We start from the raw sequence: 26,220 nt of genomic DNA, 5'->3' as shown, positions 1-26,220 counted from the left end.
GGAGAAGATGCCCAATGACTGGGCCCCTGCACCCACATTGGACACCCAGATAAAGCTCCTGGCTCCTGGCTTCAGTCTGGCCCAGCCCTGGCCATTGTAGCCATTTTTAGGAAAGAACCAGGAGATGGAAGAGTTTCTCTCTCGCTGCCTCTGCCATTCAAATGAATAAATAATTTTTTTTCTTTTTTTTATTTTAAGAAGTGAACCTTAAAGTAAACCATGGACTTAAATTGGAACAAATTACACTATAGAAAGATGTCAGTAATAGGAAAAACATTGATATCTGTAGTGGGCATTTGGTGAGAATATACTCATATAACTGTAATTACTGCTCAATTTTACTCAAAACCTAAAACAGCCTCTAAAAAATCAAGTCTATAAAATTGAGAATATGAAAATTATCCTCTATGCAGAAAAAATGGACACAAATACATACTCATAAAATGTTATATACAACTTCATAAGGTTCATAATTTTCTTTTTTTTCTCTTTTTTTTTTTTTTTTTTTTTTTTTTTTACAGGCAGAGTGGACAGTGAGGGAGAGAGACAGAAAGAAAGGTCTTCCTTTGCCATTGGTTCACCCTCCAATGGCCGCTGCCGCTGGCTCCCTGTGGCCAGAGCACAACGCTGATCCAAAGGCAGGAGCCAGGTGCTTCCTCCTGGTCTCCCATGCAGGTGCAGGGCCCAACACTTGGGCCATCCTCCACTGCCCTCCCGGGCCACAGCAGAGAGCTGGACTGAAAGAGGGGCAACCGGGACAGAATCCGGTGCCCCAACCAGCACTAGAACCCGGGGTGCCAGCGCCACAGGTAGAGGATTAGCCTAGTGAGCCGTGGCACCGGCCAAGGTTCATAATTTTCTAAAAGCCCACTTAAGATCTCTATGTATGGGGGCCGGCACTGTGGTGCAGCAGGTAAAGCTTGCACCTGAAGTGCTGGCAGTTCTAGTCCTGGCTGCTCCACTTCCGATCCAGCTCTCTGCTATGGCCTGGGAAAGCAGTAGAAGATGGCCCAAGTCCTTGGGTCCCTGCACATGTGGGAGACCCAGAAGAAGCTCCTGGCTCCTAGCTCCGGCCATTGTGGCCATTTGGGGAAAGAATCAGCAAATGGAAGACGTTTCTCTCTTTCTCTCTGCCTCTCTGTAACTCTGCCTTTCAAACAAATAAATAAATAAATCCTAAAAAAAACAAAAACAAACCAAAAAAAATTCTATCCATGAACCTAGGTTTATAATATCTAGGTTAAGGTGAATGAACAAAACATCAGTTTTTTTTTTTTTTTTTTTTTTCAAAATTTTAACTCTTAAAATTGATAAAAAAGTTTATAATCTAAAAATATTGGCTCTTTTTAGATTTTAACAAAAAGCAATTAATCTCTTGAAGCCTTATTTCTTTCAAACTAAATAATTCTATATTTTCACTCATAATTTATCCATGCCATCACTTAAAAGCTTATAAAATTTAAAATTTAAATAAAAGATAAAAAACTAAATTCTAGATTATCCAATGAAATTACTCTTGATTTATTTACTATTAAATCATTTCTTTTTAAGATTTAATTAAGTAATCTGAAAGGTAGAATGACAGAGAGAGGGATGGAGAGCGGGGGAGGAAGGGAGGGAGAGAGAGGAAGAAAGCTTATCCATGCTTCAATTCATTCCTCAAATAAAAACCAAAGTCAGGGGCTAGGAATTCCATCTGGGTCTCCCATTTGTGTGGCAAGATCTCTAGTCCTTGGGCCATCACTTGTTGCTGAATCAGAAACAGAGGCGGGATCTGATCCCAAGCACTTGAAGATGAGATGCAAGTATCCACTCTAGCAGCTTAATCCACTGAGCCACAACTCCTGCCCCTACTAAATCACTTCCAATTCATTAAATGAATTTCAAAGGCAGAAAAAGAAATCTTACCTGCAAAATGGGAAAAGTAGCAGTAGTGATGCCCATTTTGTGTAAATTTAAGAGCATTTCCTTTCCACTCCATATTTTACAGGATGATTCATAATCCCTTTCTACAAGATGTTCAGTGTTTGCTTCTAACCAACTGGAATAAAATAAAGACAATCCTGTCAGTCAGTATCATCCTTATCTGCACTACTTCAACAGAATAAGACATCTGTAATTCACACTGTCTTACTTGATTAATGTTTCTCCAAATGAGAGTAAGGCCTTAGGTACTTATTCCCAATGTACATTAAAGGAAATGCAAAGCAAGCTAATAAAGAAACTGCGAAGTGCTGCTTATTATTACATACATTCAGTAAGCATCTGAATGCCCATTTTAAGTCAGACAGCTGAGTAGTAGAAATAACAAGTCAGTAAAATAAGCAAAGTGCTTATTCTCAGTACACGTTATTAAGACAGAAATAAACATATAAGCCAATAGATAAACAAGAAAATTTCAGGTAGTAATATATAACAAAAATAAACTGTGTTAATATAACAGAGCTGCTACTTTGACAGCAATGTCTACAGTACTCTTCCTGAGGTCATACTTATTTTAACTGAATGCAAAAAGTATCCCATCACAAGGATATCAGGAAAAAAAAAAGAAGAAATGATATGAACAATGTGAGAAAAATAAGAGGAATCAGATCATCTTAACCCAGGACAAGAAATTTGGATTGTATTTAAAGTACAATGGCAAAGTTTTAAATAAGAGAGAGACCATCTATTTTAAGTGTTTACAAGCTAACTCCAGCTTCCAAGCCGTAACATATTACAGGAAAAAGAAGAATGAAAGCAGACAACTGTTAGGAGGCTATTACAGTATTCTAGTTGAGAAATGATTTGAGAATGATAGAAAAAGAGAGTTAAAGAAATTTATGGATTTGGGATTTATTGTGTAGATGGCATCTGCAAGACTTTCTGATGAACTGGATGAAAGAGATAGTAACCAAGAATATTATTTAGATTTCTGATTTGAGGAACTGGTTGGTACTGTTTGCTTAAATGGTTAAGACCTGGGGCAAGAGGAGTGGGGACGGTAATGAAAGGAAAGGGTTTTGCTTTGAGTGTAAACTTGAAATGTCTTTTTGATATCCAAATAGATATATAAAGTACATAGTTGGACCTATGAGAACAGCATTTCAAGAAGACGTTGGGACTACAGACATAGATTCACATCTTACCAGTACTGCAAAGTACACTATAGTCTACAATATTAGGTTAATAACTTAAGGAAAAAGGAAGAGCTAGTAGAGACATTAGGTCCTAAGGCAAAATCCTGAGATACCTGAACATTCAGAAATCAAACAGAAAGATAATTATCAAGAGACATGAAAACGAATAGACTGTGAAGCAGAAAACCAAGAGATATCATAGAAGCTAAGATAAAAATGCTTTTCAAAAAGAGGTGGTCATCTATAACACCTAGCACTGCTGAGAAGTAAGACAAAAGAAAAATGGATTTGGCAACATAGTAGTTCTCCTTTAATAGAGGTTTTACTTTCCACAGCTTCAATAACTCATAATCATTATTCAAAAATGTTAAATGAAAAATTTCAGAAGTAAAGCATGTGTAAGTTTTAAACTGTATACCAGTCTGAGTAGCATGAGGAAGTCCTGTGTCATCTTCATGCCATGCCACCTGGGACATGAATCATCCTGCTGATTAGCATGTCCATCGTGTACACATCACTCATCCAACACTCACTCGGTAGTCATCTCCATTATCAGTCTGACTGTGCAGTATTGCAGGGCATTAAATAATGGTCCCCGAGTGTAAGACTACTGATGCTAGATTCAGATACGCCAAAAGACGACATAAAGTGTTTCCTTTAAATGAAAAGGGAAAGTTCTCAGCATAAAAGAAAAAAATCATATGCTAGGGTTGTAAAGATCTATGGTAAAAAACAAATTCTCTATCGTTCAAATTCTGAAGAAAGAGAAATTCATGCTAGATTTGCTACTGAATCTCAAATTAGAAAATTTGTGGCCACAGTGCATGATAAGTGATTGGTTAGGAAGGAAAAGGTATTAAATGATAGAGTCCAGTACTGCCCTCTGTTTTCAGAATTCACTGGGGAACATATTCCTTTCAGATAAGAGAGAACAATACAGATACCTTTGGCAACCTTGATGAGAACAGCACAAAAGTACAGACACCATTACTATCAGGGTAAATGAGAGGAAGATGTGAGAAAATAAAAGTGGCAACAATAAACAAATCAACAAATTATTCTATGAAATAAAATTGACAAAATTCTACATGGCAAAAATACTACAAGGGAAGACGTGGCAGATGGCAAAACTGAGGTGGGGTGACAATAGTATTTGCAACTCTTATTGTAGATAATTAACTTACTCACTTAAAGAGCTTCTACACCAACAAGAAAAAGAACCATATCAAAAAGAACCAGTACAGGACACAGCTGTCAACAGTTGATCCAAAGGAAATAAAAATGACTTAGTTTCATTCATATTGAAATGTAAATGAAAACTACACTGGGATACCATTTTCTACCTCAAAAGCACTCCAAAAAATAAGTTCCAAACTCTCATACACTGCTGGCAGAAGCATATATTAGTCTTCTGCTCACTCACCTATTGTGGCAAAATTTAGCAATATCTATGCTTTGATCCAAAAATTCCACTTTTGGGAATTTTCCGATAGATACATTTGCATACATATGAATGGTGTATGTTCAAAGTTATTTATTACAACAAAATACCAAAATCCTAGAAACAACCCCCTCTATTAATCAGAGGTCAATTAAATAAATTGTTGCATTATCTATCCAATAGAATTCCAGGTTTTTTTCAAAATTGAGAAGGTTACCTAGGTCTTCATATGGAAAGATCTTCAAAATATATTAATTCTAAAAAGCAAGATGCAAAAAAATTTATGTATAGGGTATCATTTAGATTCAAAAATGAGAAAAAATCTATATGTGTAAATAAGCAATGAATGTTAAGTTTCTTTAGAATGGGAACTGAGCAGACGAGGGACAGGGTGTGGAGACTTGTACTACACAAATTTATTTACATTTTACTAGGGTACTTCAAAAAGTTTGTGAAAAAGTGGAAATAAAGTTTGGGGGGCGGGCAGGCAGCGCCATGCTATAGTGGGTAAAAGCCAGCACCTGCAATGCTGGCATTCCATAAGGGTATGTTTGTGTGCCAGCTGCTCCACTTCCAATCCAGCTCCCTGCTAATAGTGAAAATGTCCATGTCCCATATCAGGGCACATGAGTTTGATACCTGGCTCTGGCTCCTGACCCCAGCTTTCTGCTAATGCAAATCATAGGAAGCAGCAGTTCTACCTCAAGTAACTGGGTCCCTACTACCCATATGGGAGATCCGGACTGAGTTCTCAGCACCTAATTTTGGCCTGGTCAAGTCTCAATCATTGCACAAATTTGGAGAGATTCTCTTTCTCCTTCTCAAATAAATTTTAGTTTTATTATTTATTTTTAAAAGACAGAGCAGGAGCTTGGTTAAGATGCCACTTAGGACACCTGCATCCCATATTGCAGAGCCTGGATTTGAGTCCTGGCTCTGCTCCTGATTCCAGCTTCCTATTAATGCACATTCTGCAAGGCAGCAGAGTGTGGCTCAAGTACTTGAGTCCTTGCCACCACATGGGAGAGACTCCAGCTGAGTTCCCGGCTCCTGGCTTTGGCCTATTGTTCCTGGTTATTGCAGAATTTGGGGAGGATCTGGAAACAGAAGACCCGTCTCTGTCTCTGCCTTTGTAATAAAATGAAAATAAATACATAAAATTTTTTAAAGGTGAGTTTACTATGGTGCAAAAACATTTTGAAATCCATGCAGCTTGCTCATAATATTTCCACAAACTTTTTGAAGATATACATGGATTCCAAAATTTTATGTAACCAAATTATCATTTAATTCCATTTTCCATGAGCTTTTTGAAGTATCCATATTTGCTCAAACCCCATGATTGTGTAACAGTCAATTTCTTTAGAAGTACACTCAAACCTCTGTTTCCATGGGTTCTGTATCCACACAGAATCTTTCCAACAACCACAGATAGAAAAAGCTTTGAAAAAAAATTGCATGTGAACTGAGTATTAGACATTTTTGTCTGTTACTCATCTCTCATCTATACAGAATAATAATTATTTACAAAGCATTTATACTGCATTAAGTATTATAAATAGATATTATTTTAAGTACAAGGATACAGGAGGATATATATAAATTACATGCAGGAGCCGGCACTGTGGCATAGCGGGTAAAGCAGCCTTCTGCAGTGCCAGCATCCCACATGGGCACCAGTTCAAGTCCCAACTGCTCCACTTCTGATCCAGCTCTCTGCTATGGCCTGGGAAAGCAGTGGAAGATGGCCCAACTCCTTGGGCCCCTGCACCCACGTGGGAGACCCAGAAGAAGCTCCCGGCTTCAGATCGGCACAACCCCGGCCGTTGCTGGCAATTGGGGAGTGAACCAATGGATGGAGGATCTTTCTCTTTCTCTCTGCCTCTCTCCAACTCTTTCAAATAAATAAATAAATCTAAAAAAAATTACATGCAAATACTCTATCATTTTATATAAGGGACTTGAACATTGGGGATTATGGTATCCTCAGGGATCCAGGAACCAACACCCCACAGATAATGAGTGATGACAACACACTGTCAAGGAAACAGAAAAAATGTTAATAACAAATTAACAAGATGTAGACTGGGGGGGAGTTTTGTTTTAAAACAACCAGACTCTAAATCAGCAACTTAATCTCTAATAAAAAGGGAATTATCTAATGTGAATTTGAATAAAATTAATGTTAAATCTATTATTTTAGAGTTCTGAAATCATTTAAAACCTATCAAACAAGACTTCTACTCAAGAGGCCAATGCTACGGTGCAGCAGGTTGGGCCACCGCCTACAGCACCTGCATCCCTGTGGGCGCCAGCTCAATTCCTGGATACTGCACCTTCCCATCCAGCTCCCTGCTCCTGTGCCTGGGACCCAGGCAGCAGAGGACAGTCTAAGTGCTTGGGCCCATGCATGCACGTGAGAGACCCAGAAGAGGCTCCTGGCCAGGCCATTTGGGAAGTGAACCAGAGGATGGAGGACCTCTCTCTCTCTTTCTCTTTCTGTCCACCTCCATAATGCTGTCTTCTGCCTTCAAATAAATAAAATAAATAAATCTAAAACCAAACAACAACAAAAAAGAATTCTACTCAAAAGATAAAGCAATAAATTAAAGCCTGATTAAGAATTTTTAAATCTATTAATTAAAACTGTGGTTAGGCCGGCGCCACGGCTCAATAGGCTAATCCTCTGCCTTGCGGCACCGGCACACCAGGTTCTAGTCCCGGTCGGGGCGCCAGATTCTGTCCCGGTTGCCCCTCTTCCAGGCCAGCTCTCTGCTGTGACCAGGGAGTGCAGTGGAGGATGGCCCAAGTGCTTGGGCCCTGCACCCCATGGGAGACCAGGATAAGTACCTGGCTCCTGCCATCGGATCAGTGTGGTGCACTGGCCGCAACGCGCTGGCCGTGGCGGCCATTGGAGGGTGAACCAACAGTAAAGGAAGACCTCTCTCTCTCTCACTGTCCACTCTGCCTGTCAAAAAAAAAAAAAAAAAAAAAAAAACCTGAACAACTGTGGTTAGTTTGTTCAGTGTCCTATAGACATTATATGGGGCCATAAAAATATTCTCCTAAATTAGTAAGAAGATTCATAATTTTTTAGACTTCATGAACTGTTTTTAAAGTTTATACAGCAAAATATGATACCAACATCATAATATAAAGGCTATTCACAGAAGAGGAGAAAATATTTGCAAATGATGTATCTGATGAGGGATTAATATCTAGAACATACAGAGAACTCCTAAACTCAACCCTGAAAGTCAAACTCAATTCAAATAAGGGCAAAGAACTTTAATAGACATTTCTTCAAAAAGATAGAGAATTGGCCAATAAGCACATGAAAAGATGCTCAACGTCACTAATAAGCAAGGAAATGTAAGTTAAAACTACAATGAGGCACTGTTCACAACCACTGGGATCATTACTATCCAAAAACACAGAAAAGAATAAGTGTCCATGAAGAGAGGAGAAATGAGAACTCTCGTGCACTGTCAGGCGCTACAGCCACTCTGGAAAAATGGCATTGTGGTTCCTCAAAAAATTAAAAATCAAATTATCGTATGATCCAGCAATTCTACTTCTCGGTAAATACCCAAAAGAATGGAAGGAAGGGTCTTGAAGAAACATTTGTGTCCTGAAAGTCATAGGATGACTCACAGCAACCAAAAAGTTGAAGCAACCCATCTAACGAGGAATGGATAAGCAAAATGTGGTGTGTGCCTACAGTGGAATATTATTCAGCACTAGGAAAGAAGGAAATCCTGTTACACAGTGAAACATGGATGAACCTTCAGAATGATAAAGGAAACAAATCAGTCAAAAAATGTCAAACAGTGTGTGATTCCTTATATATGAGTACTTAAAGCATAGAGACAGGAAGTAGATTGATGGTTGCCAGGGCCTGGGAATAGAGGAATTGAGGAGTTATTGTTTAATGAGTTATAGAACTGCAGTTTTACAAGGGAAAATACTTATGGAGATGAAAGGTGGTGATGGTTGCATAACTATGAATGATTTAATACTACTGTACTCTTAAAAAAAAAAAAGAAAAAGAAATTACCACACTGTTTTCTGAAGTGGTTGTGTCATTTATTCCCATCAGCAATGTCTGAGGGTTCCCATTTCTCTAGAGCCTTGCCAATGTTTGTATTGTTTTGTTTTTTATCATAACCTTTTAGCAAGCATGAGATGCTATTTCATGGTTTTAATCTGCATTGCTCTAGTAACATTGATTTGAGCATTTTTTCATGTACTTATTAGCTGTTTGCACTTCAGAAGCTTCACAATTATTAATTTTTAAAAACCAATTAATTTCATTTTAATCTTTGGAATAAGACAAAGGCTAGATCAGGCTTTCTTTTTTTATTAACAAAGTTTAACTGGCAGGAAAACAACCCATTTCCCAAGTATCCTGGTTAATCAAAATTTACTAACTTTAAAACACTGGCATAACAAAACCTGTGTTTGACACTCAGGCAGCATAAATACACTACTACACAAATATTCTTACTTAATGAGGCTATAGCACACAGCTCGTAGAGGTTCATGGTCTTTCTTCCTTATATTATTGTTGACCAGACTATCTAGTTCATCTCTAGCAAACCGCAGCTGAACTTCGGTTACACTGTAACTTGCTGATTCTCGAGCACAGTCCTCAATGTTATGAGCTTCATCTAAAATGACAACCTGTTCCTTCAGATTTATATCCATCTATAAGACAAAAGAATTTTCCTGTAAAAATTTGGCAAAATGGATTTAACAACAAGGCAAGATATTTCATTTAAAAATTCACAGTATATTAAGCCAAAATTGCAAGTCAATTACTAGCAACTGACCCTGGATCTTAAATAAAACTTGTGAAACACTAAAGCCAACCAAATACCAGCTCCATGCTTCAGAGTTTGCTATTTTTAACTCTCAAAATATTTGACAAACCTATCAATGAAAAAAAACATGTGTTACATGAGCTTGAATCAAGGTACTGCAGGCTACAAGGAAGGATATAAAATTCTACAATGAAGGAGTTTCCAATGTAATGTTTTGAAAGAATATATTGTAATACCTTTAAAAGTAAAACACAGCATTCAAATGATTCTCAAAATACTGACATGATGTAGTGTGTTTTGGTTTCATTTTAGTTTGTCCTGCAACCCTTCATTTTGAGAACTGCTCTTCTCCAATTCCCATGTGATAATGGCAGCACTACAAGAGTACTTCAAAAAAGTCACAGAAAATGGGTATTATGGGAAAAGATTGTCAATGAAAGAACTATAAATGGCCAGTGCCGTGGCTCACTTGGCTAATCTTCCACCTGCGGCACTGGCATCCCAGGTTCTAGACCCAGCTGGGGCGCCAGGTACTAGTTCCGGTTGCTCCTCTTCCAGTCCAGCTCTCTGCTGTGGCCCGGGAGGGCAGTGGAGGATAGCCCAAGTCCCTGCACTGACATGGGAGACTGGGAGGAAGCACCCGGCTTCTGGCTTCGGATCGGCGCAGCGTCGGCCGTGGCGGCCATTAGGGGAGTGAACCAACGGAAGGAAAACCTTTCTGTCTCTCACTGTCTATAACTCTCTAACTCTACCTGTCCCCCAAAAGATAAATAAATAAATAAATAAATAAATAAATAAAATAAAATAAAATAAAAACTACAAATGGATTCAAAAAAAATATTAATTATCTACTTTTTTATCTGAAAAAGAGAGCTCCTATCTGCCAATTCATTCACCTAATGCCCACACAGACTGGGGCTGGTCAAGGTCTGACACTGGAAGCTGGGAACGCAATCCCAGCTCCTCACTCCTCACTCCTCACCCGGGTGGCAGGAACCCAACTACATGAGTCATCACTGCTGCTTCCCAGGCTCTGTATTAGCAGGAACCTGCAGTCAGAAGCCAAAGACTCAAACCTGGGCACTCTGATGTGGGATATGGCCATCTTAACTGGAGTCTTCACCACTGGGCTACATGCCTATCCTTCAAAAAATTTTTTCACAAAAGTAATCTCTCAATTCCATTTTTCTAAGAACTTTTTGAAGTATTGTCTTATTAATCTGAGTCAAGGGACATCACCACTCCTCTCATAACAGGGGTAAGGGTTATCACACAGGCTTCTCAAATAAGTTTTCCATCCTTCTGAGGACAAGGACTGGTTCAGGTTCAAAACCAGATCTGTGATCTAAGCTAGGCCAATCAAACTAATTTGGGGCAAATAATATTTGGTCATATTCTTTTCTCTAGGTTAGCCTGATGTTTATTATCTTTGTCCTCACAAGGAAAGGGGTGGCCTATGAAGAAAGCCACTGCAATGCAGAGGCAGTATTTTTGCTTATGCCCTTATTAAGTTTGCATTGTGTTAGCTGCAATAGAAAGAGTCCTGACTAACGAAGACTAGGAAATGTCACAAAGCAATGGCCACCATGTTATTTTGGGAATGTAATAATATATAGAGGGCTGACAATGACTGAGAGAGAATGGAAGAATAGAAAATACAATAGGATTTAAAAGATCACTAGGATTTTGATTTGGACAAAGACAGGCAGTGTATTTTAAGAGAAGCTCCATCAAAAGCAGAGAATTAGGAGAGAACAAAGAATCATCAGGGTACTATGAGATCGTTTTTGAAGGTTTCAAGTTTGAGGTTTTAGCAGAGAAGCCAGCAAAGACAGATCCAGGTCAGACTATCAAGCATCTTGAGTACAAACTTAGGAAATATGGACTTTATCCCATGAGCAGAGAGCAACAGGAGGTTTTTAAGCAGGTGAAGGATATAATCAAAGTACTATCATAAATACTGACAAGGATTGATATGTACAATGATTTGGAGAGAAGAGACAGTGTTAATAGTTAACCAAAGGAGTTAAGATTGTAGGGGTAGTAAACGTAATACTTACTAATTACGAACTTAAACAGAAAGATAGTAAGAGCTGTAGAGTCATGCCTAAAAGGAGCAGTAACAATAGACTGTACCAAGCATTCATTTTTTTTTGTTTGTTTTATGCTGTACCAAGTAGATGTCTGTTGGAGAAAGGAGGCAAGTAAGCACAAATGCTTACTTTTTTGATGTCTCAAAAGCTCATGATGCATAGTTTGCATGGTATCCATATTTCCCCAATGTGAGTTCTTCAAAAGCTTTTTTAAAGAAATGTGGTTTTTTGTTTTTTTTTTTTTTTTTTGACAGGCAGAGTGGACAGTGAGAGAGAGAGACAGAGAGAAAGGTCTTCCTTTGCCGTTGGTTCACCCTCCAATGGCCGCCGCGGCCGGCGCGCTGCGGCCGGCGCACCGCGCCGATCCGGTGGCAGGAGCCAGGAGCCAGGTGCTTTTCCTGGTCTCCCATGGGGTGCAGGGCCCAAGCACCTGGGCCATCCTCCACTGCACTCCCTGGCCACAGCAGAGGGCTGGCCTGGAAGAGGGGCAACCGGGACAGAATCCGGCGCCCCTACCGGGACTAGAACCCGGTGTGCCGGCGCCGCTAGGCGGAGGAGAAATGTTTTTAATAATTCCTTGTGATTATTCATAAATGGAAAGAATAATAGCTATAAGCTATAAATGCATCTCAAATTGAAAAAAATTTTGTCCCTAGGACACATTTGGCAATGTCTGAAGACATTTTTGCTGAGTACACCTGTGAGGGTCCTACTGCCATCTAGCAGATGAAACCAAGGATGGTGGTAAACATCTTACAATGCCAAAGACGGTTAATCTCAACAAAGAATGATTCATTACTGCCAAGGCTGAGAAACTCTACTATAATCCTACTTCATTACTAAGTCCTTAAAATGGCTTATCATTTTAAAAATTAAAATGATTAGGTCTATAAGTTTTTAATACACCTTAATATACATTTTCAGTACTCCAATGTTTATATAAATTTATTCACATAATTAAATATAAAGCAAAAATAAAGAAATTAAAACATAAAAAACTTACATTCATAATTTATATTCTAATAAAAAGGAGAAAACTTTTTTCTAATATGTGCATATATACTCACACTTTCCCTTATTTGTGCATCTAGAAGATAGTTGTATGGACAAAATATTATATCGGCATCTTCCACTAGTTCTCGAGCTGTGTAATATGGACACGCCTTTAGTTTCTTCCCCAGGCTAACAAGGTCTTCTATTTCCCAGGCTTTGCACATCCCTTGGAGTGTCTGTAATGTGTGTTGATCACTCATTTTATGAACACCATGATAAAAATAGCATGATTTTCCCTAAAAACAAAGATGTGTAAAAGAAATGTAAACAAATACTGAAACAAAAATAAAACAAGTTTCTCAGAATTAACATCATTAAAGCCATAACCCTAAGATTTACAGAGAAAACAGGTTTACTACCTCTCTAACCCAAACCATTTTAAAAAAGCTATATTACTTTGCTCAAACTCAGAGTGCCACATCAGTAAAACTCCACATATCCACATTAACCTGAAAATATATTTTTAAAATTATGTTTGCTGTGGACTTTGTTCTGATCCAAGTGATAGGTTCGGGAAGAGTACACAGAGCAATGGCATCACTGATTGTTTTTAAGCATGACAACAGGGCCGGCGCCGCGGCTCACTAGGCTAATCCTCCGCCTAGCGGCGCCGGCACACCGGGTTCTAGTCCCGGTCAGGGCGCCGGATTCTGTCCCGGTTGCCCCTCTTCCAGGCCAGCCCTCTGCTGTGGCCCGGGAGTGCAGTGGAGGATGGCCCAGGTGCTTGGGCCCTGCACCCCATGGGAGACCAGGAAAAGCACCTGGCTCCTGGCTCCTGCCATCGGATCAGCGCGGTGCGCCGGCCACATCGCGCTGGCCGCGGCGGCCATTGGAGGGTGAACCAACGGCAAAGGAAGACTTTTCTCTCTGTCTCTCTCTCTCTCACTGTCCACTCTGCCTGTCAAAAAAAAAAATAAATAAAAAAAAAAAAAAAAAAAAAAAAAGCATGACAACAAAGTGGCCTGAACGGGAGAGATTTTTCTCTGTAGATTATTTTGTACCTTTTCATTTGAGCTATATGATAGTATTCAAACAAAGAGAGGAAGGGTGGGTGGTTAAAAGGATGGTGGTATACAAAGAAGGAGAGCAGATGCAAGAAAGATGGTTGTCCTGAATGTCCATGGAGAAAAAATAAAGTATGAAAGTACACTATAAAAAATTCCAAAATACAAAAGAGCACAAAATAACCCTAATTATCTATAACTACCACAAAAATTAATTACCATATTGATGTATTTCCTATTTCCTCTATACATATGTATAAAAGGATACATAGCTACTATGTGACCTAGTAACAGCAACAGAGCAAAATTTCCCCAGGTACTGAGGATTATTAATAATCTAGCCACAATAAATAAATGTTTTGGTGAAGCTGCATTCATTTTTTTCCCTCTGCCTATTTTATTAGAAATCATATCAAGAAAATCTCAAGTCAATAAGTAATTTCTTATGGCTGCTCATGCTCATATACATGTACAACAAATTAATTTGCCATAGTTGATAATCCAGTTTCCTTATTAATGGTCACCAATTTCTGCTTTATAAATAAATCTACAGTGAAAGTTCTTGTGCCCATTTCCAAATATTTCTTAGCATACATTTTTAGAAGTTGTATTATGAATTCAGACTATGAAGTATTTTTAACTCTCTTAATTATCCTCCAGAAAGTTTAACAATTTTACATTAATTTTCCATAGCTTTATCATTACCAATAATTTATCTCTTTTAAAGGTGAAAAATACAATCTTATTTTAATTTAGATTTTTAAGTTTCTAGCAAGGTTTAACATTGTACCATAAGAACATTCTAAGGTTCAACAAGAATTTCTACTTTTTCTTTTATACTGTTACTGTCCTTTGCCATTCTACTAATAGAAGTAAAAAAAAAAATTACAGGCATTGATTAAAAAAAAAAAGATGTTTGATGGGGCCGGTGCTGTGGTGCAATAGGTTAATCTTCTGCCTGCGGTGCCGGCATCCTATATGGGCACCGGTTCTAGTCCCGGCTGCTCCTCTTCCCATCTAGCTCCACTGGGAAAGCAGTGGAGGATGGCCAAGTCCTTGGCCCCTGCACCCACATGGGAGACTCAGAGGAAGCTCCAGGCTCCTGGCTTTGTATGGGCACAGCTCCGGCCATTGCGGCCATTTGTGGAGTGAACCAGCAGACAGAAGACCTTTCTCTCTGTCTCTCCCTCTCACTATCTGTAACTCTACCTCTCAAAAAGAAAAAATAAGTGCTTGATAAAATTCAGTCTTTACAACAGTCTCACATACTACTGTTAAAAAGTATAGAAAATTAGTAGAAGCATAAAAACACACTTTTAAAAGCATACATTTCTAGTATGAGTAGAATACAGGCTATTTACCAAAAGCTTTCAAAATTTAAAAATCTATCATTAATGTAAATATATGTACACAGTACTGTTAATAGCCAAAAATTGGAAATAAACTTAATGTACACTCACAGGGGACATGTTAAAGATATTATGGCAAATTCATACAAAATCTATTAACTCTTTAAAAATGAGTTAATTTGCCCATATGCTAATATGTTGGCTCTGTAAGGACATATTAAAAAAGAAAAAAAAGGTGCTGAATAATGTGCATAGCATGATTAATTTCAAATAAGTTTTTAAAGAACACACACACATATATCAGAGCAAGTAATTTTTTTAATGTTCTGGCAAAATACATAAAATTTTATAGTAGGGTCAGGCATTTGGCCTAGCACTTATGACACCAGTTAAAGGCCCAACACTTTAACCCAGTACAGTGGGTCAAGCCTGTCGCTCCCCCTCTTCGTGGAGGAACGACACAGGACCCTGCGCTGTTCTTTCGTCTGCTCGGCCCTCCCCGGGTTTGCTGCTGGTTCTTCCCGGGTTGGCTACTATCCCTTCCACCTCCGTGGAAGGGCAGTTCCCCCTGGCCGCATTCCCCACTTCCGCAGGGGAGCGGCACACCGCCAGCAGGCTCTTCTCGGGGGCTGCACAGGTGCTCCTTCAGCTAGATGTTCCCCATAGATGTTCCCGGTGCATGCCGTCTCTCTCCTCCTTTATAGTCCTCCTCCACCAATCCCAACTCGGCTGAGTACGCTGCTCTCCAATCAGGAGCAAGTCCTACAGTTAATTGGTTGAACTGGAGGCAGCTGTGCGGAAGCTGTTTACTTCTCTCCCAGCGCCATATTGTGGGAGAGCAGATGCATAGAATAAGTCCTAATTCGAGTAACTTAGTCTAGTCCGGATTGCTCCCCACAGATCCCCCTTTCTTTTTATTTTTGGCGTTGATACGCGCCTGTCTTCGGTGTCCCGCGGCACACACTAGAGTTGCCACAGGCTCTTACAAGTCCTATCCATCAGGCAAACCGAATCCGGGTCCTCTCTTCGCCATGTTGTGAGGAGGTTTTTAGGCGCTGATGCGTGCCTGTGTTCGGTGCCCTGCAGCGCATACTCTGTTCTGCTAGAACTGCCTGCAGGTGTTTACAAAACCTATCAGGCAAACCGAATCCAAGCCTTCTCATTGCCGTATTGTGGGGGAGACTTATTAGTGTTGGTTTGTGCCTATCTTCGGTGACCTGCAGCTCATACTCTGGTCGAGCTTTGCTGGCGCTTACCGCCTTAAATCAGGCAGACCGAATCCAAGCCTCCTAATTGTTGCATTGTGGGGAAGCTTTACTGATGTTAATTCGTGCCTGTCTTCGGTGACCTGCGGCTAGCCGCCCAGGTGCTCATCGCCTCACTAATCGGGCAGACCGAATCCAAGCCTTCTAATTGGCATGTTGAGGGGAGGCCTTATTTTTCTCTATTTCTCTATCTCCGGGCATTCCTACCTCTTCCATTTCACTTCTATCTTCCAGCATTCCCATTTCTCTTTTACTTCACTTCCAAACTTCTGTTTCTCTTATCCCCGCAGCTTCCCGGCACCTCGCCCCGCCGGCGGGTTCCCGGCTCTGCGCCGCTTCAGCCCGCGCGCCTCTCTCATCTGCGCAGCTTCCCGGCTTTGCGCGGCTCGGCTTTGCGCGCTCCGCGGTCTCCACGCTTAACCCTTTCGCGTCTGAACCACGGCCTACGCCAGCGTTCCCTATCTATTCACGCCCCGTGCTCTCTCTGCACGCAGCGGCTTCCGCGAGTAACACAGCGTAGCTTGCGTCTCCACCACTAGCATTCAATCCAAGTTCCCCGGGCTAGCCTGGCGAATTCAACCCAGCGTACGTCTCCGCCCCACGATTTGGCTTCCCGTCCTTTGCTCCCCGGGCTAATCAGACGGATCCCAATCTGGCTTACGTCTCAGCTTCTGGTTTCAACTTTTCGCCCCCTATTCCCGGGCTAACTTGAGAATCCCAAAGTGGCTTTCGTATCCGCCTCGGCCTGCCCCCCGCGGCTTCAATTTCCCTAACAGTTTTCTCTACCCGGTATGTTTCCCTAAGTTTTCTTCCAACAATACTCCTCCCTCATTTCTCCTGGCCTCTCCCCACAGTCCGCGTCCGAGTCTGTTTGTTCTAGCTTTCACTTTCGCTTTCGACCTTAGAGATTTCTCCCAGCTTCCCCCCGTAGTCCGAATCCGAGTCTATGCCTAGGCTTTCAATAGCTTCTTCCGGCTCCTTTTTCGTCCGGCTTTTCCCTAGGCTGTTTGCTAGTCTCTCTCTCCGATATTTTCCCAGTTCTTCCCGTTTCTTCCCTCCTAGGTTTCCTATCCGTCCTAAGTTTCCTATCCGTCCTAGGTTTTCTATCCGAGTCAGGTTTCCTATCCGAGTCACGGCACCATTATGTCGCTCCCCCTCTTCGTGGAGGAACGACACAGGACCCTGCGCTGTTCTTTCGTCTGCTCGGCCCTCCCCGGGTTTGCTGCTGGTTCTTCCCGGGTTGGCTACTATCCCTTCCACCTCCGTGGAAGGGCAGTTCCCCCTGGCCGCATTCCCCACTTCCGCAGGGGAGCGGCACACCGCCAGCAGGCTCTTCTCGGGGGCTGCACAGGTGCTCCTTCAGCTAGATGTTCCCCATAGATGTTCCCGGTGCATGCCGTCTCTCTCCTCCTTTATAGTCCTCCTCCACCAATCCCAACTCGGCTGAGTACGCTGCTCTCCAATCAGGAGCAAGTCCTACAGTTAATTGGTTGAACTGGAGGCAGCTGTGCGGAAGCTGTTTACTTCTCTCCCAGCGCCATATTGTGGGAGAGCAGATGCATAGAATAAGTCCTAATTCGAGTAACTTAGTCTAGTCCGGATTGCTCCCCACAAAGCCACTGCTTGTGACAGTGGCGTGCCACATAAGAGCACCAGTTTCTGAGTCCAGCTGGTCTGCTTCCATTCTAGCTCACTGCTAACACTCCTGAGAAAGAAGTGGCAGAAGCAGCCCAAGTACTTGGTTCCTACAATCTATCTGGAAGACCAGGTTGGAGTTCCTGGCTCCTAGCTCTGGCCGGCCCAGCCCCATAGTGACCATTTGGGGAGTAAACCAGTGGATAGATTCTCTCTCTCTCTCTCTCTGAGTGTGTGTGTGTGTCTTACTACCTTTCAAATAAATAAATAAATCTTAAAAAAAGAGTAAGATACCAGTTGAAGCTACCCTGCATCAAAGTGCCTGGGTTCAAACCCTACCTCAAGCTCCAGACTCCTGCTAATCCAAAAGCAGATCCTGGGAGGCTACAGTGCCGGCTCACTCAACAGATTCCTGCCATCCAAATGGGAGACCTGGACTGAATTTCAGCTCTAGGTTTTACCCTCAGCTCAGCCTCAACCAGTGTAAGCACTGGGGAGTGAATTAGCAGATGAACACTCTCTATATATCCATTTCTCTTTGTCTCTCAAATAAACAAATAAAAATTAAAAAAAAAAAAAAAAAAAAAAAACCTTAACAGTGGTTTCTTAAAAGGGCTAAAGAGCTAGAACTTGGAAAGTTTTTTTTACCTTATGCTTTTCTGTATATAATTTTCAATCTTCTAACCATATACATGTATTAACTTTTTAAAAAACTTTATTTGAGACATAGCTCCCATTCAATGATCTATTCCCCAAATGCCTACAATGGTCAGGACTAAGCCGAGGCTGACTGGGAGTCAGGGACTAAATCCAGATCTCACCATTTGGGTGGCAGGGACCTAACCACCTGAGCCACTACCTGCTACCTACACCAGAACATGGATTAGCAGGAAGCTGTAATCGGAGCAGAGCTTGGCCTGGAGGCCAGGCACTGCAACATGGAATGCAGGCATCCCAACCAGGGGCTTAACCTCTCGACCAAATGCCCACTCCAACTGTCATTTGGGACTAACTGGCAGAATACAGAGTCATTTTTATTTTCATTGCTATGCAGAAAAAATTAAAAACGATTGACATATAAATGTCTCCCAAGTTGTTATCCTCAGTAAATGAAAAAAATTACGTATGTGTATACATACATATACACAGTCTTCAGAAATTTCTTGAAAAATACCTATGATGAAAATATTGCATGGATTGCAAAAACTTTGTTCCAAAATAAACTTATATTTTAATGCCATTTTGCAACATCTGGGGCTGGGCCAGTCTGAAGCAGGAGCCAGATGTAGGGGCCCAAAGACTTGGGCCATCCTCCTTGTCTTGCCCAGGCACATCAGCAGGGAGCTGGATCAGAAGTGGAGCAGCCTGGTCTTGAACTGGTGCCCCTACGGGATGCCAACACTGCAGACAGCAACTTAACACACTGTGCCACAGTTCATTCCTTTTCAACTTTCACAAACTTTTCGAAGTACTCTCATTTGTGTTTGTGTATTTATCTATGAATTACTGGAATCTATGTTTTTAAAACATATATTATTATGCATACAAATGTACCTAGAAATTATTAGTAACAGAATAAACCATAAAAGGTCCATAACCTGTAAAAAGATGTCAGCATACCAAAGGCCAAGACATCAACAGCTAAGGGGTAGTCCTCCTAAAGCTTTGTGTTTAGTCATGTTAAAAGAAGATACCTGTTGTTTCCCCAAAGCTTAAAATAAAACAAAAATTAGAAGGAAAAAAATCAACTATATTTCTTTAGTTAATTTTCTACATTATTTTCACTTCTTTGTTTAACCTCTACCTCTGTTTCTACCCTTCTTACTTTGTCAACTTCTCCATACCTTAATGCCATCTTGCTTTGGTCTCTAGTATAGACAATATAACAAATGGACTAGGAGTTAGAAAACATGGATCTTGGTTTCTCCTTTCTTGGTAATTGCTTGTTTGGAAAAAATTCAGGGCCCATTTTACTCATGTGACTGAGCATCAAAGAGTAGCTGACCAGAAACCTTTAAAGATTCCTTCTGATTCACTGACCATATCATCTCTAAGGCTCCTTCCAATTTTAAAATTCTAGGACCCAGAGACAGGCAAGATGTGCCAATTATCCTCCATACTGAGTTTGATACAGACTAAATTGACAGTCACCATTTCTTCATTCCAAGCATCTTCATTAAGGAATATTATCATAGTAAAAAATTATTACAAAGGTGCCTTAACAGTCTATGGTTGTGAACTGCTAAGTCTCAATTTAGGGGCCAGCACTGTGGCGTAGCAGGTGAAGCCGCCACCTGTAGTGCCAGCATCCCATATGGGCGCAGGTTCGAGTCCCGGCTGCTCTACTTCCAAACCAGTTCTCTGCTATGGCCTGGGAAAACAGTAGAAGACGGCACAAGGCCGGCGCTGTGGCTCAATAGCCTAATCCTCCGCCTGCAGCGCCGGCACACCGGGTTCTAGTCCCGGTCAGGGCACCGGATTCTGTCCCGGTCACTCCTCTTCCAGGCCAGCTCTCTGCTGTGGCCAGGGAGTGCAGTGGAGGATGGCCCACGTCCTTGGGCCCTGCACCTCATGGGAGACCAGCAGAACCACCTGGCTCCTGCCTTCGGACCAGCTCGGTGCGCCGGCCACAGCGGCCATTGGGGGGCTGAACCAACGGCAAAAGGAAGACCTTGCTCTCTGTCTCGCTCTCTGTCTCTCTCTCTCTCTCTCTCTCTCACTGTCCACTCTGCCTGTCAAAAAAATTTAAAAAATAAATAAATAAATAAAGATGGCACAAGTCCTTGGGCCCCTATACCTCCATTCTGCCTGTCAAAAAATTTTTTAAAAATAAATAAATAAATAAATAAATAAAGATGGCACAAGTCCTTGGGCCCCTACACCTGCATGGGAGACTTGGAAGAAACTTCTGGATCCTGGCTCCAAACTGGTGCAGCTCTGGCCATTCTGACCAATTTGGGAGTGAACCAGTGAATTGGAGATCTCTCTCTCTCTCTCTCTCTCTCTCTCCTCTCTCTCCTCTCTCTGTGTAACCTTGACTTTCAAATACATAAATAAATCTTAACAAAAAGTCTCAATTTAACAAAAAAATTGGTATGTTAGACATAAAACAATTTTTAGAATTCTCATCTTTTGCTCTAATTAAAATGATTTTTTCATAACTGAAGTAAGAATTAGCTTTTAACAGACAGGCACAGTGTTTTCTAGTATTATGGCACTTTAATAAAAGAAACAGTGAACAAAAAACACATGTGCCTTCAGATCAAGCCAAAAAATCAGAAAGTTTACACTTTAAGGGCACTGAGAATGACACCACGCTACAGGCTGATAGCAAAACCAGAAAAGCTCATCCATTTTAGCAGTGTAACACAACCCTGAGGGGAGTCTGTCAATTGAAGCGTTATCACACTTTAAACTCTCCTCACTCAAACTGCCAGCTATCGATTTATCACTTCACTTCGGTAATTCAGGACCAGTAAACACAGACACCTAGAGTGACTTTGTAATTGGTCCTCATTACAATACCAAATTACTCTGAGGGCTTGGGAACAAGAAAAAGCACGTCCATGTGTGCCTGTGAGGTAAGCACTCCCAGGCAGAACTAGGTCAAGCCAAACCAAGTAGGTATCCTCAATTATTTATATTAATAATATTAAAATAAAATACTTGTTCACCTCAGACAAACTAAAACCCAGTGAAAAACTTTTTTTTTTTTTTATGATTCAAATTTACGAGAGTAAAGATCACCCAAGAAATATAACCAGCACTGCAGGGCTCTAGATTACACATAATAAGACTATTTCCCTTCAACATACAATCTTCAACTTCATAACTGTTTTTACTATTTTGTAAGTTATACATGTTCACATATATATAGATAGCTTATATATGTTATAAATGTTTTTACTTATTTTATAAGTTATATACTTTTTACAAACACATATTAATTTTCCCAAGGAAAATAAAAAGGTAAAAATACTTGCACAATGACAATGACAGAAAGTATTCTTGATGTTTATAATATATAAGCAAAAACAAATATTCAAGTATTCAAGGAATGTAGCAGATCAGTCAGCCACTTACTGCAAGAAATCTACTTAAGCATGAAATTTATGGAGTTTTACCATGGGGAGCTTTTTTCCTTATACTTTTGTAGCATTTAACTTTTAATATCTTTATCACTTCTTGAGAATTTTTAAAATATATTGAGTAAAGGGATTTCACCATTCTTAAGTTAACTGTACAATTTCAACAATACTTTTGTTTTAGTAATTATTTTCTTGCTGGCTCTGAACAAATCAATCAAGTTTTTCTATTGAAGACCCTTTCTACTTATCTAATAATGAATACCTTTACCTCTTATTTCATGATATTAAAGTATCTTTTCAATATTCCTGAATAAGTTGAATAAATTCAAAACTAATTTAGAAAAACACAGAAAGAAATCCATCATATAAAATCATTTATTCACATTATATGTTAGAAGGTGATGCAGCAATGAAAATGAAACCTTGGGTGCTGTACAGCTCATGGCATTTTGCCTAAAAACCTAAAAAATATCAGGGAATTTCAAAAAGTTCATGCTAATTAGAATTAAAAGATAAGCTTATTTTGGTGCAAAAAAATGAAATTCATGCGATTTTTTCATAGTATATATTATCCATGGTCTTTTTTGAAGACTGCCTATACACTGATCTCAAAACTGTTTTGCACCAAGATAAACTTACCTTTTTATTCTCACGTTTTTCCGCAAACTTTTTGGAGCATTCATGTATGAATGAAAAAAAAATAACTTTTGAAATGTATTTTTTTAAAAAATCACTGGTTATTTCATATACTATTCACTAATGGCTCACCCATGACTTCTGGTTATAATTTCATACTTGAAACTTCAATTTCAGAGTATATTAGGACAACCTACCAGATCACAGACCCCCAAACACTGCCTAAAAACTACTATAAATCATCCAAGTCTTCAGGAAGAAAGACTCCTCTGTTTCTACTTAATCCAAATGCATAGTATTCTAATTTCACTAGAAAATATCAAAATGACCAATGACATCTTTCTAAAGTTAGTAATTTTTTAACACAGAAATTCATACCTATCAGAATTATAAGGCAGAAAATCATTATATTTTTCACTTCATTCAAAAAGCATTTCAATATTTTCTCAAAGAGAAAGCCTAAATAAACTATCTTCTTTTGAGGTTTTTAAATGTACAAAGTATATTAATTAAATCTAATTAGACTAAATCATTTAAACATTTTATCTCCACATGTCATCATCCATGTTAGTCTATTTTTGGTAAAGGGATTTTAAAATAAGAAAGGTGCCATGTAATTATGATGAAAGTTAATTTCAAGTAATTAAGCTTTAAGAGCAAAACCTCTCATTTTAAACTTGAATATTTCCTTATAAGATTATTTTTCAAAAAATATCAATACTAGCAATTAATTAGATTTTCTAAGTTACTTGTTACTAGAAAGGTAAATTTAAAACACATTCTGTATAATTTTAATATTTTCAGTCTATTTTTTCTCTAAAACAAAGTAACTTTACTCACATTTTTTCCATCCAGCAATTCCATGCACTTTTCCTTTCTGTTGAAGTTACCAACTACTTCAGGGTGGACACAAGTATGATCCCTGCTGGAAAGAATCGTCATCGGGACCCCTGAGTACGCTGTCCTCCGGAGCTCTCTAGTAATCTGAGCAATCTGCTTGTGTGTGCGTGTTCCAAAATATATTTTGGGTCTCTTGGATTTGCCCCCTTGATCTTTCTTAATGGTGTTTGAAGACTCTTGATCGCTTCCTTGTTTAGTGGAACAACCACACCTAGAGCAGTAGCCAGGGGGCTGTAACAGAAGTAAGAAAAGACAGCTAATGTCTAGATGACCACTGAAAATGTTACCAAACTTCTCTTAGAATCAGAACCAATAAATAATGAAACACAATGGTCAAATACAGAGAAAACTCGAGATATTATAGCAATTAAATTTGCAATTAAAAAACTACAAACTCCACTTTACATTGGTTCTCTTTCTTGGATTTTAAGTTATAAATGATGTTTCCATATTTGTATTCTTTCTAGCATACATCCAACTCTAACTCTCCAATTCAAATTTGTTAAGTACATCTTAACTTTCATAAATTGTAAAAATGGTAAGACAAAATGGAAGACAATTTTAATTATTGCTCAGGCTGCGTGTAAACTTGTGATAGTTAATGTGAAGTTGACAGTTTTATTTATGGAACAGATCATTCAAATATTCATAAAATACCAATTTTTTAAAGGGCATTTTAAATGCAGTTTACAAGACAATAGGAATAATCAAGTTTAAATATCTCTAAAACTAAAAACGAGAAAATTCTCCTCTAGCAAAGGTATGAAAATGGATGTAAAATATCAATATTTAATAATGAAGTAAGCATACCTGTACAGAACAAGGATATGTAAAAGCCAAGTGCCTGTTATGGAGTGCAAATCCATCAGTAAAATTACTACCCAGGACAGATTTTCCTGGACATTCAGGTTCATAATTAAAATAGTTAAATAATATCCTTAAACACATCATATGAAACTGCAATATAGCCTAATATTTACCTGATTTCTCTTCTAGTTCCAAATTCCCACAAATCAGAAAAAACTTTAATGCATAAATGAGTATATATAAGTTTTCACAGGTTCTTAATAATTGTTCCCTTCAAAACCTCAATCACTACTCAAAATGAGATAGAATGAAGCTTCATTTAAGAGAAATACTATAAAATGTTAATTTATAAAAGTAGCCACTAATGGGGGAAAAGTAAAAAACACAGAAACTAAAAGGAATGATGCGTACTTGAGAGTTTTAGTTTAGTAGAACAAATATTCTACCTGACTACAGGTTTTTTTTTAATTGTAATCGGTAAGATTAGCCTTCATAAACAAATGCTAAGTCATAGCATGTTACACCACAATACTGGGGATCAAGCTGTCTTTTAGCCTCAACTCAGTGGAAAGGCAAGATCGAATTACTCCCAGTCTCACTCAACCTTGTCTGCCATTAAATATTACAATACATGATAGAATGGATGTAAATGTGACCCTTCTGGAGCTGTCACTCACTGGGATAAAAGGTTCACTGATGTGCCAAATAAACAGTCAGTCAAAGCAGATAAAGTTACAGCCATGCTGGAATTGTTACATTCCCCTCTCAGGTTGCCAGTAACAGCAGATTTCATTACAGAGTGCTGCCACATTAAATAGCCAGTTCCAAATATCCTGCCTTCTATATTGAATAATTACTCATTCCCTGAAAGGATAAAAAGAAGAGTTATGAATGGAGCTCTTGTCAACAGTGAGGCAGGAAACAGCTGACGTGTGGTTTATGTTACATATGTTGCAATATCTAACAATTTATGGTCAGAAGAAAATAGAATGCAAATTACATCATGATATTCCTGACTGAATGCTTTTTTGGTCTTTGCATTGATCACAATAATTAATTAACACAATGAACAAATTAAAGTAACTTCAGGTAGCACAATTAGTTTACTTTTTCGTACCTTAGATCTTTTCCCTCAATGCCTCTGCCTTATGACACATGAAGTTCATGTGAATACTGGAATGCATGGGGCCCAATGCATCATTCTATACTACATGGACATAACACTCAAACATAAGTAATCAGATAATGTCTTTTCTCAAGGCTTGGAAAATCTACCTTTTTATGTAACACTTTTCAGTATCAACTCAAAGCTTTACCACCTCTTCCTTTTAATTCCACCTTTTTTCCTGCCCAAAAACTCAAATATAGAAATATATAAAATAAACCAACTCCCTAAAACAAGTAACCCAATATATCACTTACAGACTTTCATATATAAACACCATTCAGATAATTTCTTTTCAAATTCTAAAGGAATGCTATTATAAGTTTTATACTTTGATATTCTATGTTCAAATCTTTTAATTTTTAAAAGGGATCTATTTGGTGCTAATAATTTAGATGGATGCTCTGCTTGTACTGTAATATTATGCTACTAACCATACAAACAAAAGCAAATGATCAAGAACTACTTTCAGAAAACCTACCTCAATAGACTGACTGACTTTAGTTACTGTAAAGTTCTCCTTTACTCCATAATCCAAAAATTATAAACTATGGCTAATTTTATATTAAACATTATGTTTGATTTTTTTAAGTTTTTTTATTATTTCACAGAGTTAGTGAAAGAAAGGTCTTCCTTCCTTTGGTTCACCCCCCCAAAATGGCCGCCACAGCCAGAGCTACACGGATCAGGAGCCAGGTGCTTCATCCTGGTCTCTGATGCAGGTGCAGGCACCCAAGCACTTGGGCCATCCTCCACTGCACTCCCGGGGCCACAGCAGAGATCTGGAGTGGAAGAGGAGCAACCAGGACAAGAACCCAGTGCCCATATGGGATGCTGGTGCC

At 39.4% G+C, this 26,220-nt stretch overlaps 1 protein-coding gene across 1 annotated transcript in view; it reads right to left on the bottom strand.

The window, feature by feature from the left end:
* BRIP1 (BRCA1 interacting DNA helicase 1) overlaps nucleotides 1-26,220 on the bottom strand; it is a 208,876-nt gene that overhangs the window by 140,072 nt on the left and 42,584 nt on the right. The window contains 4 exon segments of the mRNA XM_051824717.3: nucleotides 1,909-2,041; nucleotides 9,068-9,267; nucleotides 12,544-12,765; nucleotides 23,347-23,637. Coding sequence (XP_051680677.3) covers nucleotides 1,909-2,041; nucleotides 9,068-9,267; nucleotides 12,544-12,765; nucleotides 23,347-23,637 — 846 coding nt within the window.

This window comes from Oryctolagus cuniculus, chromosome 17 (genome assembly GCF_051225735.1).
Source record: "Oryctolagus cuniculus isolate XC-2025 breed Fujian yellow rabbit chromosome 17, ASM5122573v1, whole genome shotgun sequence".
Taxonomy (NCBI): domain Eukaryota; kingdom Metazoa; phylum Chordata; class Mammalia; order Lagomorpha; family Leporidae; genus Oryctolagus; species Oryctolagus cuniculus.
The sequence above is the reverse complement of the archived record's forward strand: the minus strand, read 5'-3'. Positions and strand labels throughout refer to the sequence as shown.